Source organism: Ictidomys tridecemlineatus, chromosome 1 (assembly GCF_052094955.1).
Source record: "Ictidomys tridecemlineatus isolate mIctTri1 chromosome 1, mIctTri1.hap1, whole genome shotgun sequence".
In the NCBI taxonomy this organism is placed as follows: Eukaryota; Metazoa; Chordata; class Mammalia; order Rodentia; family Sciuridae; genus Ictidomys; species Ictidomys tridecemlineatus.
This window is the reverse complement of record NC_135477.1, coordinates 29,218,788-29,234,339: the sequence shown is the minus strand read 5'-3', so window position 1 is coordinate 29,234,339 and position 15,552 is coordinate 29,218,788. Positions and strand designations below refer to the sequence as shown.

The 15,552-nt window shown below is 44.8% G+C and overlaps 1 protein-coding gene across 1 annotated transcript in view; it reads right to left on the bottom strand.

The window, feature by feature from the left end:
• The window catches only part of Rrp12 (ribosomal RNA processing 12 homolog), a 34,512-nt gene that overhangs the window by 15,989 nt on the left and 2,971 nt on the right, over positions 1-15,552 (bottom strand). The window contains exons 3-15 of the mRNA XM_005335273.5: positions 13,791-13,874; positions 12,459-12,535; positions 11,669-11,774; positions 11,362-11,478; positions 9,452-9,590; positions 9,248-9,375; positions 7,383-7,481; positions 6,590-6,681; positions 4,854-4,965; positions 4,537-4,634; positions 2,919-3,033; positions 1,515-1,657; positions 1,256-1,377 (exon numbers count right to left, since the gene is read on the bottom strand). Of these exons, the coding sequence (XP_005335330.2) occupies positions 1,256-1,377; positions 1,515-1,657; positions 2,919-3,033; positions 4,537-4,634; positions 4,854-4,965; positions 6,590-6,681; positions 7,383-7,481; positions 9,248-9,375; positions 9,452-9,590; positions 11,362-11,478; positions 11,669-11,774; positions 12,459-12,535; positions 13,791-13,874 (1,432 nt within the window). The remainder of the gene's footprint in view (positions 1-1,255; positions 1,378-1,514; positions 1,658-2,918; positions 3,034-4,536; positions 4,635-4,853; positions 4,966-6,589; positions 6,682-7,382; positions 7,482-9,247; positions 9,376-9,451; positions 9,591-11,361; positions 11,479-11,668; positions 11,775-12,458; positions 12,536-13,790; positions 13,875-15,552) is intronic.

Sequence of the window (15,552 nt, the reverse complement as noted above, 5' to 3'; positions counted from 1 at the left end):
TCATAAAACTTAAATTAACAAAATGGGCAACAGGCAGGATAGTTTACCAATGCTGCCCTAGACCCTCAAAATCCAATGAAAACAAAAGCTCCTGCAGCCATCACTAGGCCAAGAAATGTGAAGAAATGTGATCTAGTGCTAGTCTTGTCCCTCATATAGGTCTGGATCTATGTACCATAGAACACGAGTAGTATACAGAGAGAGAACAAGAAAATGATGGGACGAGAAACCATGTCCCAAAAGAAAGGGAGAGACCCAGCAGTTTGGGAGGCTGAGGTAGGAGGATTATGAGTTCAAAGCCAGCCTCAGATAAGCAAGGCACTAAGCAACTCAGTGAGACCCTGTATCTAAATAAAATAGGGATGGGGATGTGGTTCAGTGCTTGAGTGCTCCTGAGTTCAATCCCTGGTACCAGAGAGAGAGGGAGAGAGTCTGAGGACATGCAGCCAGAAGGACACTCCCTGGAAGTAATGATCATTTTCAAATACTTAAAATACATATGCAAGTGCATCTCTTGGTATACAGAAGTACAAATAGGTGTCCTTCAGCATCCACAAAGGAATGACTCTAGGACTCCTGTGGATACTACAATGGGCAGATGCACAAGTCTCTACATTATATAAAGTGGCAGAATATTTGCATACAACCTGCACATATCCTTCCCTTATACTTTAAAATTTTATCTCTAGATTACTTAATACCTAATATAATAACACATAGGGTTGTGACACTGTATTGTTTAGGTAATAATGACAAGAAAAAGAAGTTAGTACATGTTCAGTAGAGACATAATTCTTTCCCTGAGTATTTCTCATCTGTGGTTGGTTGGATCTGCAGATGCAGAATGCAAGGAATACAGAAGGCCAACTGTATATGTATAAACAAATATAGTATACATTTTGAAAAGTTCATCTCAAGGGCTATCACAAGGAAGAAAGAACAAGACTGTTTCTTATGATCCACAAGGGAAGAATAAGACCCAAATGGTGGCAGCTCAGCTGGAAGGAGGCCAATGTCTGCCCGCAGAGAGCAAAGTTCTGTCCCAGGGACAGAGGCCTGGCCATGCCGCAGAGTGGAGAGGAGGATAAGCCCTGCTGGGGAGGGCACTCAAGCTCTGGCTGGCCAGGTGTTGGCACAGAGATGCTGTCAAACATTCTAAAAGCTGGTATGCTGGACTCAGAGCCTTTTCTGGCCCCTTCAACTAGAGCTCCTGGATAATGGAGCCTCAGGCTTTACACAGGAAAGGGTTCCAAACCTTTGCTCTTCAGGGTGTTGGCCAGGGGCAAGAAATAGGTAGTGAAGAAACCAAGTCGTGTTTCCCGGACATGGTCCCGGATGACGGGCAGCAGCCAGCTTCGTGGGAAATCCAGAGTCTCTCTGGAAGGGAGGGAAGGACACAGTGAGGAGGTGACTGCTTGAGGGCCTCTCTACACAGACTGGCAGAATTCTTTCCCTGGGAAGAACAAGACGTCGACTCCTGGCACTTCTACAAAGCCAAACAAGACCACACTTACTCAGAGCCATCAATTTCCAGAGGCACAGCCTGTAACACCACCTCAGGTCCCATGCTGGTCACTGCAGCCCCCACTGCCTGATCTAGGGCTGCTGTGTGGGGGAAGTGAGGGGAGAGGCGCAGGTCACATAAGGACTGGAGGCACTGGAACAAAGAGATGAGAGGTTACACAGTGAGACGTGCACACAAAGCTGGAGCATGGGTCAGTGGTAGGTTATCTACCTAGCACGTGAGAGGTCCTAGTCTCCATTATCAGTAAGTGCAAGTGTGTGCACACATGCACAAAATAAATGGGTGTTGAACTGGGGGTGTAGCTCAATGGTAGAACACTTGCTTAGCATGACAATGTTCAGGGTTCAATCCCTAACACCACAAAAAAATCCAAAATAATAAAGTACAGGTGTTTTTTAATGCTCACAAGGTGACTAACTAAATCAGCAAAAATTTCCCTTTTCTCTTATCTGACCTTACTGTAGATCAATGTGGTGAGCAGGGACCCAGACCAGACAGTCTCCAAAAGAATGGGGCTTGGGATTCTAGGCCCAGGGTAAATGCCTCACACACAGTGATAACATCTACTGATGTGTCTGATTCCTCCCCCAAGGCCCAGAATTTTTAAAAATTGGTTTCAATTGGTTAAAACTAGGAGGTTTCACATGCAAATGTAAATTTCCAATTTACCTTGAAAAATGGTAGGTCTGGCAAAGGCAGACTCACATGCAACACAGAGAATTAACAGGCACTGAGGAGACAGAGAGCTATGCCATCTGGCTCCCAGTTCCCCAGTGTGGCTTCTCATGGACCTTGCTGGTCTTGTGGAGGAAGCCAAGTTTGCTAACCTCAATTAGGTTAGCCATTTGTTCAAGACCCTCCTTCTCAGGGTGACACCTTGTGTCAACCAACAGTGTGGGGAGTCAGTGAGGAAGGCCCCTGAGGTCAGCAGCTATTCTACCTGCTGACCAGGAGTCTGGGCTCCCATCCGCTCCTGGAGCTGGGATCTGCTCAGGATCCCTGGGTGATCCAGGATCATTAAATGATTTATTCTAGACTTGAGTAATCTCCCTAGAGCCTAAGGCTATTTAAAACACCAACACCATACTCCCTCATTAAACAAAAATTAGAGAATTGAAAAATCAAAGGCAAGGGCAGGAAAGGAAGAGTCATAGAGATTCCCTAAGTTGCAAAACCATCAATTCCAGCAAAGACGGGTGAGCAGACATTTGTGTGGCGAGGTACCTCTTAGCTCTCTTCCTGCTCCTCCCTGACTGGTCCAATTACCTTCTTGGGGACACAGTACCTGCATGGGCACTATCAGGGTGGGAGTGGGGAGTGGTATGCCGAGAGCAAATTCCCATTCCCCTTCTAGGAGCCTTAGTTCAAGGGACCCAGCAGCTCACTAGCTTACCTTCTTCATCACAGGATGAGCCTGCCTCCCACATGCCTCAAAGAAGACACATAGCAGCTGCAACACGGAGCTCCAGGATGCATGGAATTTGTACGTCAAGCCCTCTTCCACCGCCCTGCCAGGGAACAAGCAGAGTTAGGGTCATGGTCACATTCACCCATGCACCAACCAAGAAAAGTCAATGGCTACAAACATTTGGCTGGCCCCAGCAAAGGCAAGGGGGACAACTAATATTTGGAAAATGTCCACAATGTTCCCTGTGTTGAGTTGAATTTACACACTCTTAGTGCTTCAAGAAAAATCTGTGAGGAAGTAATCTGTTCCATTTTCAGATCAGAAATCTGAGGCCCAGGGTCACTCTGTCAGTGTACTACCCTCCACACTGTGAGAGGAGCCATTCACAGGCACACTGGGCCTACCACACTGGGCCTCCCCAGACTGTTGTCTGTCATTATCCCATACCTTCTTTGATCTAAAGCAGAATGTATGGTAGGAACAGGTGGCCTGGGCAGAGGGGAAAGCCGCTAGCCCTTTCCAGGCTGTGCACACCTTCATCTGCACCATGTCCCCATGATGTCCATCCACTAAAGGTTTCAGCATGAAGAATTGACAGGGGACAATGTGGAAAGGATGTGGCTGTGAGGTAGTTAAGTTCTTGAAATTTCCTGAAACCCTATCCCAGATGGATAAGAAACAGGCCTCTGTCCACCATGGAAGAGTCACCATAGCACCAGATCATGAAGCTAAACAGAACCAAAAAAAACACCCAGGCCCCTAGCCTCTTAACTGGAATTGCTCAAGGGGGCTTGGCACTCAGCTTCCACACTGTCCTGCTGGGAATCAAAGGTGGCTGGTGGCTGTATCTGAGAATGGCTCCTCTCACAGTGTGGAGAGCAGTGCAACACATGGACAAAAGAGAGGTCTCTGAGGTCAGCCTACCATTGGCTGGGTAACCTCCACTTCCTGTCTATAAGATGGGGGTATTAGAGATCTCCTAGCATCATGTGGATCACTAGTAGTTACAGCTACTGAAAGCTTGACCATGTGCCAGGTACTGTTCTGAGAGCTTTCCTAGAGCTACCTCATTCAGTCTTCACTTTCTTGCTACTCCCCTTTGGCTGATGAAGACCCTGAGATTTAGAGAGTTATGCAGTTAAGAACCGAATCAATCCCAGCTCCATGGTAGGAGCTCCAGGGGCAGGGATCCAGAATCCATACTCTTATGCTTCATATTATGGTGCCTCTCCCAGTGTAGGCACTCTGACACAAGCAGTGCTCCAACGACAGGTACCCTGAAATCCCGGACTGCCTGATGCCAGGCACCAAGCTCACAGTAAGTGGTAAGTGAAGCACTATGTAGAACATTCTACTACAGCACCCCTCATGCCTTCTTTTTATTTGGAGGGCAGAAGGTTACTAGGGATAGAACCCAGGTGCACTCTATCATTGAGCTACATTTGCAGCTCTTTCTAATTTTGAGACAATTTCTTGCTATTTGCTGAGGCTGGCATTGAACTTGTGATCCTCATGCCTCAGCCTCCAAAGTAGCTGAGATCACAGGTGTGTGGAACCAGGTCCAGCTTCTCATGCAATCTTATCATGGACACCACATGCTCACCTAAACATCTTGGCAATATACTGGGCAGGACCTGAGGCTGAGACGGTCACAGAACCGATGTTAGCCATGTGTGGAGCCACACATTCCTTTAGTAGCTCCTGGGGGGGAAAAAAAAGAAGACCACAAGCTGTCTAAGTCCCAGGCAGCCCTAGGAGCACTCATCCCTGCTAGATGATTACTTCTGGAAAGTTCTGAGAAACCTATCTTCCACTGTGAGAACGCCACCAAGACTAAACTGGTGGTCTGAGATGAGGTGGCAGAACCACTTCTGCTCTCCACTTCCTTAGTTACAGATGGGGTTGGGGATGCTGCAGTACCTTGAGAGTCTGGGTGGCAGCTGTCACCACCTGTGAGTGAGGGGAGAGAAGACAGGTCATCGCAGTTCCAAAAAAACGAGGGAGGTGGCCCAGTCCCAGGTCCCGCTGCAACCTGGCAAGACAAAAGTTTTTTTATTGGGCCTGGTCCTCAGCCTCAGAGACTAAGCAACCAAGACTCAACCCTCACAGCCCAGATCCAAAACTAACTACTGACTGCAGGACTCTGTAGGGCCCTTCTGATGGGCCATTTTAAAAAGGTACTCTCATTGAAGTAATAATTACATGTGGTAAAAAAAATTCAAAGAGGTTGTCAGGGTATAGAATGAAGGGCATGCCTTCCTTTACACCCTTCTGGGCTGACCCTTAAATGCACTTCCCAGGGGAAAATCAAAGTTAAATTTATTAAACACTCTTCCAGAAGTCTTCACACATACACCAACACACAAAACAACAATTGCTAACCTGTACATAATATTTACCAACCACTGAAATAACAACATACACTCATTCACTTCAACCTTGCAAAAACTACTGAAATTAGTCCTGTTATAATTCCCATTTTACAGATGAAGAAACTGAGACACAGAGAAACGTTAAGTCAAATAACTTGCATAAGACCACATAGGTTGGAGTAATGAGGTCAGGATTCATATCTCGTCAACTTGGGTCCAGAGCATATAAATACAAACAATCAGACCATGTCTACTGTTCTGCATCTTGCTCTTTCTCAATGTATTTTAGAGTTTTTTCATTAGAAGCACATTTCTAATGTCATAATAGTGTTCAAGGTCTGTATTTAACCTCTCCCCTATGAGACATTTAGTACTAGCTTTTTTGCCAACACCTAATACTACAACAAATATCCTGAGACATGTCCTGGACACCACTGTGGGCATGCTCCGGCAGAATCCTGAGAAGTAACAAATGGGATGATATTGCCATTTCCAGCCCTTCCACATGAAAGGTGGTCTGGAGTAGGGAAAAAAACCTGGGCCTAGCTGACCTGGGCTGGAGACCTCCCAGGCTCCTTAGCAGCTGTGTGAGGAGTTATCTCGCATGGCTTTAGCTTCTGGTTTAAAAATCAGGGCTAAAACCTGCCTCATAGGGAAGGTTGATCAGTGAGGTAAAACAAAGGATATGAAGCACTCAGTATGCGCCTGGGCCAGAGCAGGTATGGGAATCATTCATGTGAGGGAAAGACGAACCAGCACAGTGTAGCTATAGGACTTACAAGACCCTCGCTCCAGGCAAAGCATGTAGGCCATCATTTTCTTCCAACCTTATTCCAGAAAAGTGGAATTACTATTAAGTGGTCATGAATGAATGCAGAAATAGAAAGCAGAACCTAGAAACTGCCTCATAGGGAGTTTGCAGGACTAAAAAATCCAGAGGAGGAAAGTATTAGCCTGGGCGGGGTACCACAGAAAAGGGTCCTCACAAAGAAACTGAGCACACAGAATGGCACAACCAAGGAGCAACAAGGACCAGGATGGATCTTAGCCTAAATACAGTGCTCTCCACTGCAGGAGAGGAACCAAACTCTGCTATCAGTGTGCTGCCCTACCATGTGCTTCAAAAAAATAAGCACTTGTCTCCAGCACACTTGACAAGGAAAAACCAGCAGACCTCAGGAAGTGGAGTGGCCTCTCCAGCTTCTAGTTCACATCCCTAACAGCTGTGTCACAGAGCAGACATCCTGGAGGAAGGCCCCGAGACCTCCCCCACCTCATCCCTACCTGACCAGGTTGATATGGGCTTTCTCCATGACCTTAAGCCAGGCCAATAGTGGTTGTAAGTCATTCTCACTTGGGACGTAGTCATACAAGGCCTGGAGGGGGAGACAGAATAAGCAGAAGACTGAGCAAGAACAGTCAGCAGACCCAGTGATGATGACCCCTTACTACCCTCAGGGCACCAGGAATGTCTTGGCCAGAACTCAAGCCCCCTTGGCTTTTCCTGCTCCATCAAGTCCTGCTGGTTCCAATGCTCTGGAAGTAGAGCTCCAGGAGCAGGAGTTTGGTGTCTCACACACCCTTTGAATCTGACAAAAACCAGAGCCCTTCTCTGGTGAAATACATGTGAGTACACACACATTTTGCCAACAATTTTGAGGGATTTATGCCCCCTTCCCAAACCCACCCACAGATCTCAAGTTACCAGCACTGCTCCAGTTAACTATGAACAGGTCAGGTTAGAGTTCATGAGGTTAATTAGGTCAATAAAGTCAGGAGGGGCTGGGGATGTGACAGAGTGCTTGCCTAGTGTGCACAGGCCCTGGGTTGGATCCCTAGCACCTCCAAAAAAAGAGAGAGAAAAAGGCGAGAGAGTCAGAGCCCCAATTCCTGTGGATATTGATGCTAACTTTGGTGGCCAGACTCCTGACGAAGGACCCGTCTCCCGTCTTCCTCCACCATAGCAGCCCAGATCATTTCACCCTCATTCTGCAAGCAAGCAGCAGGGCCAGCACCCTCAGCACAGCCTCTTAAGGGGCTCACCCAGCAATCACCCCCATCTCCATTTAGGCCTCACCGTGATGACTTGTGCGTTGAGCTCTGCAGACAGGGTGCCCAGGCTGGGCTTGGCATGGAACAGGCTGTGGAAGGCCTGCATGGCACAGGCTGTCACCAGCTGGAGGAGACACACACGCTTAGAGGAAACTGCAAAGGCTGTCCTAGGTCCCTTGACCTCCCATTCTACCCAGTGGGCTAATAAGGAAGCCACAGGCCCCTTAAAACCCTGAACATGGCCCCATACCCAGATGCTCTGTCATTTTAGAAAGACAGGGTGGCAGCCACTAGAAAAGATTTTAAACAATTTAGGGACTGGGGATGAAGCTCACTGGTACCTAGCACGCAGAAGGTCCTGCATGTGGATCCCAATGCCACACAAAATAAAACCAAACCAATTCAAATCTTGAAAAAATTTAAACAATGACAAATGTTTTCAACTAAAACCAAAAAAGCCAGGTTGGGGCATAGCTCAGTGACACGGCACTTGCCTAACATGCGTGAGGCCCTGGGTTGGAACTCAGCACCATTCTCTCACACACTCTCTCACACTCACTCACTCACACACACACACACACACACACACATACACACACAAAAGCAGACTACAAATGGTATACCACAATTATAACTATATTTAAATATTTTCTAATATATGTTTAACCAAAGAGAACATGTCCAAACATATCAAATATATATATATGTACATGTGTATATATATATTTTTTTTTTTTTTTTTTTTTTTTTTTTTTTGGATAAGGCACATTGAAGCACACCTGTAATCCCAGCTACTCAGGAGGCTGAGGTAGGAGGATCACAAGTTCAAAGCTGGCCTCAGCAAGGGGATGTGGCTCAGTAGTTAAGGGCCCCTGGGTTCAATCCCTGATACCAGAAAAAAATAATTTGTTTTTTCTTTTTTAGGTTTTGGGGATTGAACCCTGGGGCACTTTATCACTGAGTTATATCCTCAGCCTTTATTATTATTTTACTTTGAAACAAGATCTTGCTAAATTGCTGAGGCTGGCTTAGAATTTGTGATCCTCTTGCCTCAGCCTCTTAAGTTGCTGGGATCATAGATGTACACACTATACTAGGCTTACTTTTTACTCCACATAATTTCAAGTAATTTTTTTCCTCTCGAAACAATGATCGTGTCATTAATAAGTTTTTAAGGGGCCGGGGTGGTGGCTCAGTGGTAGAGTGCTCGCCTAGCATGCATGAGGCACTGGGTTCAATCCTTGGCACCACATAAAAACAAACTAATGTATCTACCTAAAACTAAAGATACATAAATAAATAAATATTTTTTTTTAAAAAAAAGGTTTTTAAATGCATATATGAACACTATAAGAGAATATACAAATTTCAACACAACTCTGCCAGGCTGGTGAAATGGGATTTGTTTCTAAGTCTAAAGCTGCTATACTGACACGCTAGTAAATAAGCAAGAATAATAAAAAAAAAAGGTCTAAAGCAGATATAACTATGACTCTGGCTGAAGAAGAGCTTGAGGGGAGCTGATGCTTTACAAGTCCCACTACCAATCCAACCTCATTCTGACCCAATCTCTAAGAGGAGCTTTCAACTGTACCAGGGCTCAGATGGCTCAGCCGGTCCCAACATTGTGGTTGATAAGGTGTCTTTGTTTTAGCATAAGAGTAGTAGAGTCAGGGCAAGGAGATCCCTGGTCCTGCTTTTTTGTGGGGACAAGGTCTCAGTATGCCCAGGATGGCTTCAAACTCCTAGGATCAGTTGATCCTTCTGCCTCAATCTTCTTAGTAGCTGGGACTACAGGCACATGCCATCACATCCACTTTTTGCCCGATCAGTGAGCTCCCCAAATACTACCACCATAGGCCCCCCTTCCTTCCTGTGGCCTGAGCTCACCACATGACTCAAGGTCATGACCCGCAGGAGAGTCTCGCTACAGTTCTTCACTAGGCCTTCTGGGAAGCAAGGCAGCACATCCTTCAGCAGCGTCAGCATGTGCAGAGTAGTGGTGGCCTCCTTGGAGCCTGGCAGACCAAGGGGAATTTTTATTATTGATCCTCCTCCACTTCCCATCCACCTGCCCTCAGGCTGGCTTCCCACCTCCAGACTTCTCAATCTCCTGGACGCAGAACTTGGCAGTGGAGACGGCAGCAGGATGGTGAGCAGGGGCTTTTTCACCAAACATGAATTCACTGCCCTTAAGAATTGAGCACACTCCATGCTGGGCAGCCTTCCGGATCTGAGGAGCAAGGAAAAAGGGGGACAAGGCCAATCGGCATTATGCCAACATCTTGGGTGGTTGGCAAAATCACAACCAAGCTTTGTTTTGTTTGCAGTATGGGGGATGGAACCCAGGGCCCTGTACATGTTAAGCAAGCATTCCAACACTGAGCTACACCCCCAGCCCTATTTGCTTTGAGATAAGATCTTGCTAAGCTATCTGGGCTAGCCTCAAATTATGATCCTGCTGCCTCAGCTTCCCAAGTAGCTGAAATTATAGGCATGTGCCACTGTGCCTGGCTCAACACCAAGCTTTGACTGACTATGTACTATGGACCCAGTGCTAAATCAGGGCCTTCTTGTGGTTGACTCCTGAGCTCTCTACTGTTTCATCTCTGAGTGTGACTTCACCTTTTAGATAGAGATTTATTCATTCAATCATCCAACAAATGCTGAGTGTCACCCAGCCAGGCACTGCTCTAGGTATGAGCAAACCAGCAGTGAATAGGGCAGACAAATCACATTCTACTTGAGACAGAAAAAGCAAAAGTAGCTGGGGATATGGTTCAGTGGGAGAGCCATTACCTAGCATGCATGAAGACCTGGGTTCCATTCCCAGTACCACAAAACAAAACACAACAAAGACAAAACGTTACACTATGCACATGTATAAATATACCACAGTGAATTCTACCATTTTGTGTATCTATAAATCACCAATTAAAAATATATAATTGAGTGGAAGGTAGACAGTGAGTAAAAAAAAGGAGAATAGGAGAGAGGAGAGAGAAAGGGGGGTCACCAGGGACTGAAAGAGAGGAAATTAAATTCCATGCAAGTATGATTATATTAAAATGAACTCAATTATTATGTTCAGCTATACTGTACCAACAGAAGCAAAAAAGAAAAAAAACAAATATACATCAGAAGAGAAGAAGTAATCTGAAGATAATAAAATAGGGTTGCTACTTTGCTGTTGTTGTTTTTAGTTGTAGATGGACACAATACCTTTATTTTATTTATTTTTATGTGGTGGCGGGGATCGAACCTAGTGCCTCACACTTGCTAGGCAAGTGCTCTACCACTGAGCCACAACCCTGGCCCCTAGGGTTGCTACTTTTTATAGGGTGGTCAGGAAAGTATCAACCATTGAAGTAACATTTCAAGCAGAGACCTAAATCTGGTGAGGGAAAGATGTGAACACATATGTAAGGAGGCATTAGACTCTGGGCTCACAGTGCTTAGCACAGTGGGGAATGCTGGCAATAATTATTATTATATACCTTCTGCCTTAAATTTCTGGAGGAAACAGAGAGAGGAATCACCACTTTCTAAATACCTGCTTATAAGCCTGGAATAGCACCAGGCCTGTGAACACTGGAGAGTGCCCATGACCCTGCAGCAAGGTTGGGATTCTTATCCCTATTTTATAATTATGAAGCCATGGTTTAAAGACTTTAATTTAACTTGTCCAAGGTGACACCACAGCGGTGACTCCAGAACCTCTACAGTGCTATCCTCCCTGCCAAGGTAAAGAAACATGTTGGGAGACCGATGTGTCAACAGGTCACTCAGTCTCATCACTGCCTGAAGAGGTACCAGAGAGACTCAGAAGGGCCTGACAGTAAACTTGCTGCTGGAGAAGGGGCTGTCCCTCATCTTCCAGACTCATGCAGTTGATTTGGAGACATGAAATATAGCCTTGAACAAAAGCTCCTCAGGGGCTCCTCCCCAATATCTTCAGAGAGGCTAGCTTCCCTCCCCATTCTCTGGGGACCTAGCAGTCTCACCTTGGGCTTGGCATGCACAGTGAAGCTCAGCAGCCCATGGTACACCTGAAGAGTCACAGGATAGCCCCAGGCTTCCAAGTCTTGCTTCCGCAAAAGGGTGGCCAGGCAGGAAAGGACCTTGAAGAAGAAAGTCAGAGTTTCTCAGCTCCACCAGCCTCATCCAGGAGGGAAACGAGGCCGGATTCTCACCAACTAAAGAAAATGCCCAAGGGATCTGTCTAAGGATCCACAGAGTGTCTAAACACCTCCCAGGGGATAGCTACACTTTAACCAAACCCAATGGGCTCTAGAACACACAGACACTGACCCATCGGAGGGCAGAGGTGGAGCCGCTGCTAGCCTGGGCAGACATGATGTCCATGAAGGCCTTGGAGGTATCAGAGAACTTCTTAATGAGTACAGGGCTGGGCACGCTGTAGGAACAACAGAGAAAGTCACCCCAGAGAGGCATCTGAAAAACAGCTGGTACAGGCTTTGGTGGTACAAAGGAGGAAGCTGGACCCAGGAAAGGGCACGGCTGGCCCAGCCACTCAGCTAGTGGACTAGAGTCATACTTCCTTACCCTGGGTTTGGCACACTTTCGACTATACCTGAAGTCCCAGTTCCCTCACCTTCTCCCAGCACCCACAAGATGGGTCGCTATAAGCTCACTTGAGTCTTCGCAGCCCCTCTCTAGCTGCACATCTCCACAGAGCCTGATGCCAACATTCCAGTCCATTTCTCCTGCCCTCCTCATTGCTCCAGGGTTACCCCCTCCCCAGGCACCAGCATTCACTCCACCGTGTGACAGCCCAAGTTAGGTCCAGAGCCCAATGTTGTAGAATGCTACCAGATATTCTTTAAATTCTGATTTTAATTTTTAAATTTCTAATTGTGCTAAAATACACATACACAGAATTTATCTTAAACACTTTGGAGCATACAGTTTGTTAGTTTTAAGTATATTTTCATTATTATGCAACCAATCTCCAAAACACTTTCATCTTGAAAATCAAGTACCTTACTTAAAGAACAATTCCCTAACTCTGTTCCTCCTGTCCTCATTCCCAACCCCCTCCACAAAGAGACCTAGCATTCAAGCAGGAATTGGGACTCACCGCTTCAGGACAAGGTTTAGTAGGTAAGCAACAGCAGCCAGCGACTCTGGGGACTCCACTGCTTCCATTGTTGTCATCTGAAAGCCAGATTGAGGGAGTGAATGGATAAAGTGTCACACTACTCAACAGGAAAGCAAGAGGGAATAGCCACATGCCCCCCAAAAATAGTTATGAACCAGAACCATGGTTTCAGAAGTTCAGATACCAGTTCTGCCATTATGTAACTTTGGCCAAGTACCCTAACCTATTTGTGACTCAGTCATTCATTTGGAAAATGGAGATGAGAATAGTATCAGTTGCAAAACGACATTTCAGTCAATGATAGACCACATACAGGACAATGATCCCAAAAGATCATATCACCTAGTGATACTAGAGCTGTCTTAGTTTGTGTAAGTACACTCTATGATGTTCATACATGAGGAAATTGGCCAGCAACAGTTTTCAGAAGGTATCTTTGTTGTTAAGTGACACATGACGATGCTAAAAGCCTGTTAAGTTGTGAGGTTCAATTGAATTAACATATGTAAAACACTAAGAATATTACCTGGCACATGATAAACCCTATACTGCCATCTTATTTACTTCATTTTTCTGGAAAAGGGATTGGCAACTCCCCCCTCTCAAAAAAAGTTATTTCTAAATAATGAATATTTTATACTTTAGAGGCTAACATGATCTTTGTTGCATATTCTTTTTTGTATATGCTTAATAATCTTTTATAAAATGTAAAAATCATCTGGACAAAGTGGCACACACCTACAAGCCCAGCTACTTAGGAGACTAAGGCAGGAGGATTGCAAATTCGAGACCAGCATAGGCAATTTAATGAGATCTTGCCTAAAAAAAAAGGAGATGGGGGTAGGGATGCAATTCAGTGGTAGAGCACTCCCAGGTTCAATCCCTAGAACCAGTAAAGAAAGAAGAAAGTAGTAGCCAGGCATGGTGGTGCACGCCTGTAATCCCAATGACTCAGGAAGCTGTGGCAGGAGGTTGAAAAGTTTGAGACGGGTTCGGTGATTCAGTGAAACTCTCTGCAATTTAGTAAGGTCCTCTTTCAAAATGAAAAATAGAAAGGGCTGAGAATGTACTCAATGCTAAAGCACCCTGAATTTAATCCTTAGTATGGGGGCGGGGGAAGAGGGCAGGGGGAAGAACAGTGGACTTTTGTGTTACAAGAAAAAATACCTACAGCCTTACCAAGTTGCCTGAGCACAATGGAAGCACTTTCACCTGTTCAAAGTTGTCCTTTTCTGTCCCTATAGGCCAGGGACACCTGTCTGCTCTCTGTAGTCTGACTAACCTATTGAACCCCCAGGTGCACGCACTCACCAGAGCAGCAAAGTACTCAGTCTCCGTCTCCTTCCCTCCCTGGGAGCGAATCACCTCGGTGACAGCAGCCAGAACTGCACAGATCTGCAAGAGGAAGAAGGCACCTGTGATATATCTGGAAGCCACTCCGATCTGGGTTGGCTTCCCTTTCTTCACAAACTAAAATCATAAAGCCTAGAGATGGATAAGCACTCAGAGCTGGGGTACACCCCATAGGTCTAGCAAACTGAAAAACTCAGAACATGAATACTAAAACTTCACTTCAAAGACTCCATTTCTAATGAAGGAAAGGGAGAGGGAATGAGAATAGGAAAGACAGTAGAATTAATCAGACATTACTATCCTATGTACATATATGATTATACGACCAATGTAATTCTACATCATGTACAACCAGAAGAATGAGAAGTTATACTCCATGTATATATGTCAAAATAAATTCTACTGTCATGTATAATTAGAATTTCTTTTCAAAAAAAGAATCCATTTCTTATAGAAATACCTGCCTAAAGGTGTAAAAGATTTTTGCACAAGTATGTTCACTACAACAAATTGGAACATTCAAGCAGTCATCAACAGTGAATTAATAATTACTATTATTATTTGATAATGACAAATTTAAATGCTGTACAGTCATTGAAAAGAATGAGTTACAAATATGTACTTTCAGTGTACTTTCTATACTGTTCAATGGGGAAAAGTTGGAGAACAATGGACATAAAACAATTATATTTTGGTAAATCCAAATAACCAAATATAGTAAAAAATACACAAAAAAACTCCTAGAACAGTAATGTTGACAAGAACTAAATACTTAAAATGTAGCTGCTAGGACAAAAGAACTGAATATTTCTTTTTCTTTTTTTTCATTTTTAATTTTTTTTAGTTGCAGATGGACACAATATCTTTATTTTATTTATTTTTATGTGGTGTTGAGAATCGAACCCAGGGCCTCATGCATGTGAGGCAAGAGCTCTACCACTGAGCTAAAACTCCAGCCCCAAGAATAGAATATTTTTTTAATTCTAATTAAATTTAAAAACTAATACTTGGGCTAGGGATGTAGTTCAGTTGTCAGGCATGCATGTGTGAAGTCCTGCATTCAATCCTCAGCACCAAACCAGCAAAAACAACAAACACTTGATCCAGTTTTTGGGAAACATATACTTAGAACAACCTGGTATGTAACTCTACTTTTGCAACTGTAAATGTTAAAATCAAGTATTTCCAATAAACCGCCCATTTTTTATTTTGGTACTGGGGACTGAATACAAGGTGCTTTACTACTGAGTTACATCCCCAGCTCTTTTTATTTTTTATTTTGAGAGGGTCTTGCTAAGTTGCTAAGGGCCTCACTAAGGTGCTGAGGCTGGCTTTGAATCTGTCATCCTGCCTCAGTTTCCCAAGCCACTGGGATTACAGGTATGTGCCACCAGGCCCAGCTCCAATAAAAATTTAATATGCAAGTGTGAAAATACAGGAGTAAAGGTAAATTATACACTTGTTTTTGTTTTTTTTTTTTTAGAGAGAGAGAGAGAGAGAGAGAGAGAGAGAGACAGAGAGAGAGAGAGAGAGAGAGAGAATTTTTTTTAATATTTATTTTCCAGTTCTCGGCGGACACAACATCTTTGTATGTGGGGCTGAGGATCGAACCCCGGGCCGCACGCATGCTAGGCGAGCGCGCCACCACTTGAGCCACATCCCCAGCCCCCACTTGTTTTTGTTTTGTTTTGAGATTGAATCCAGGAGTGCTCTGCCACTA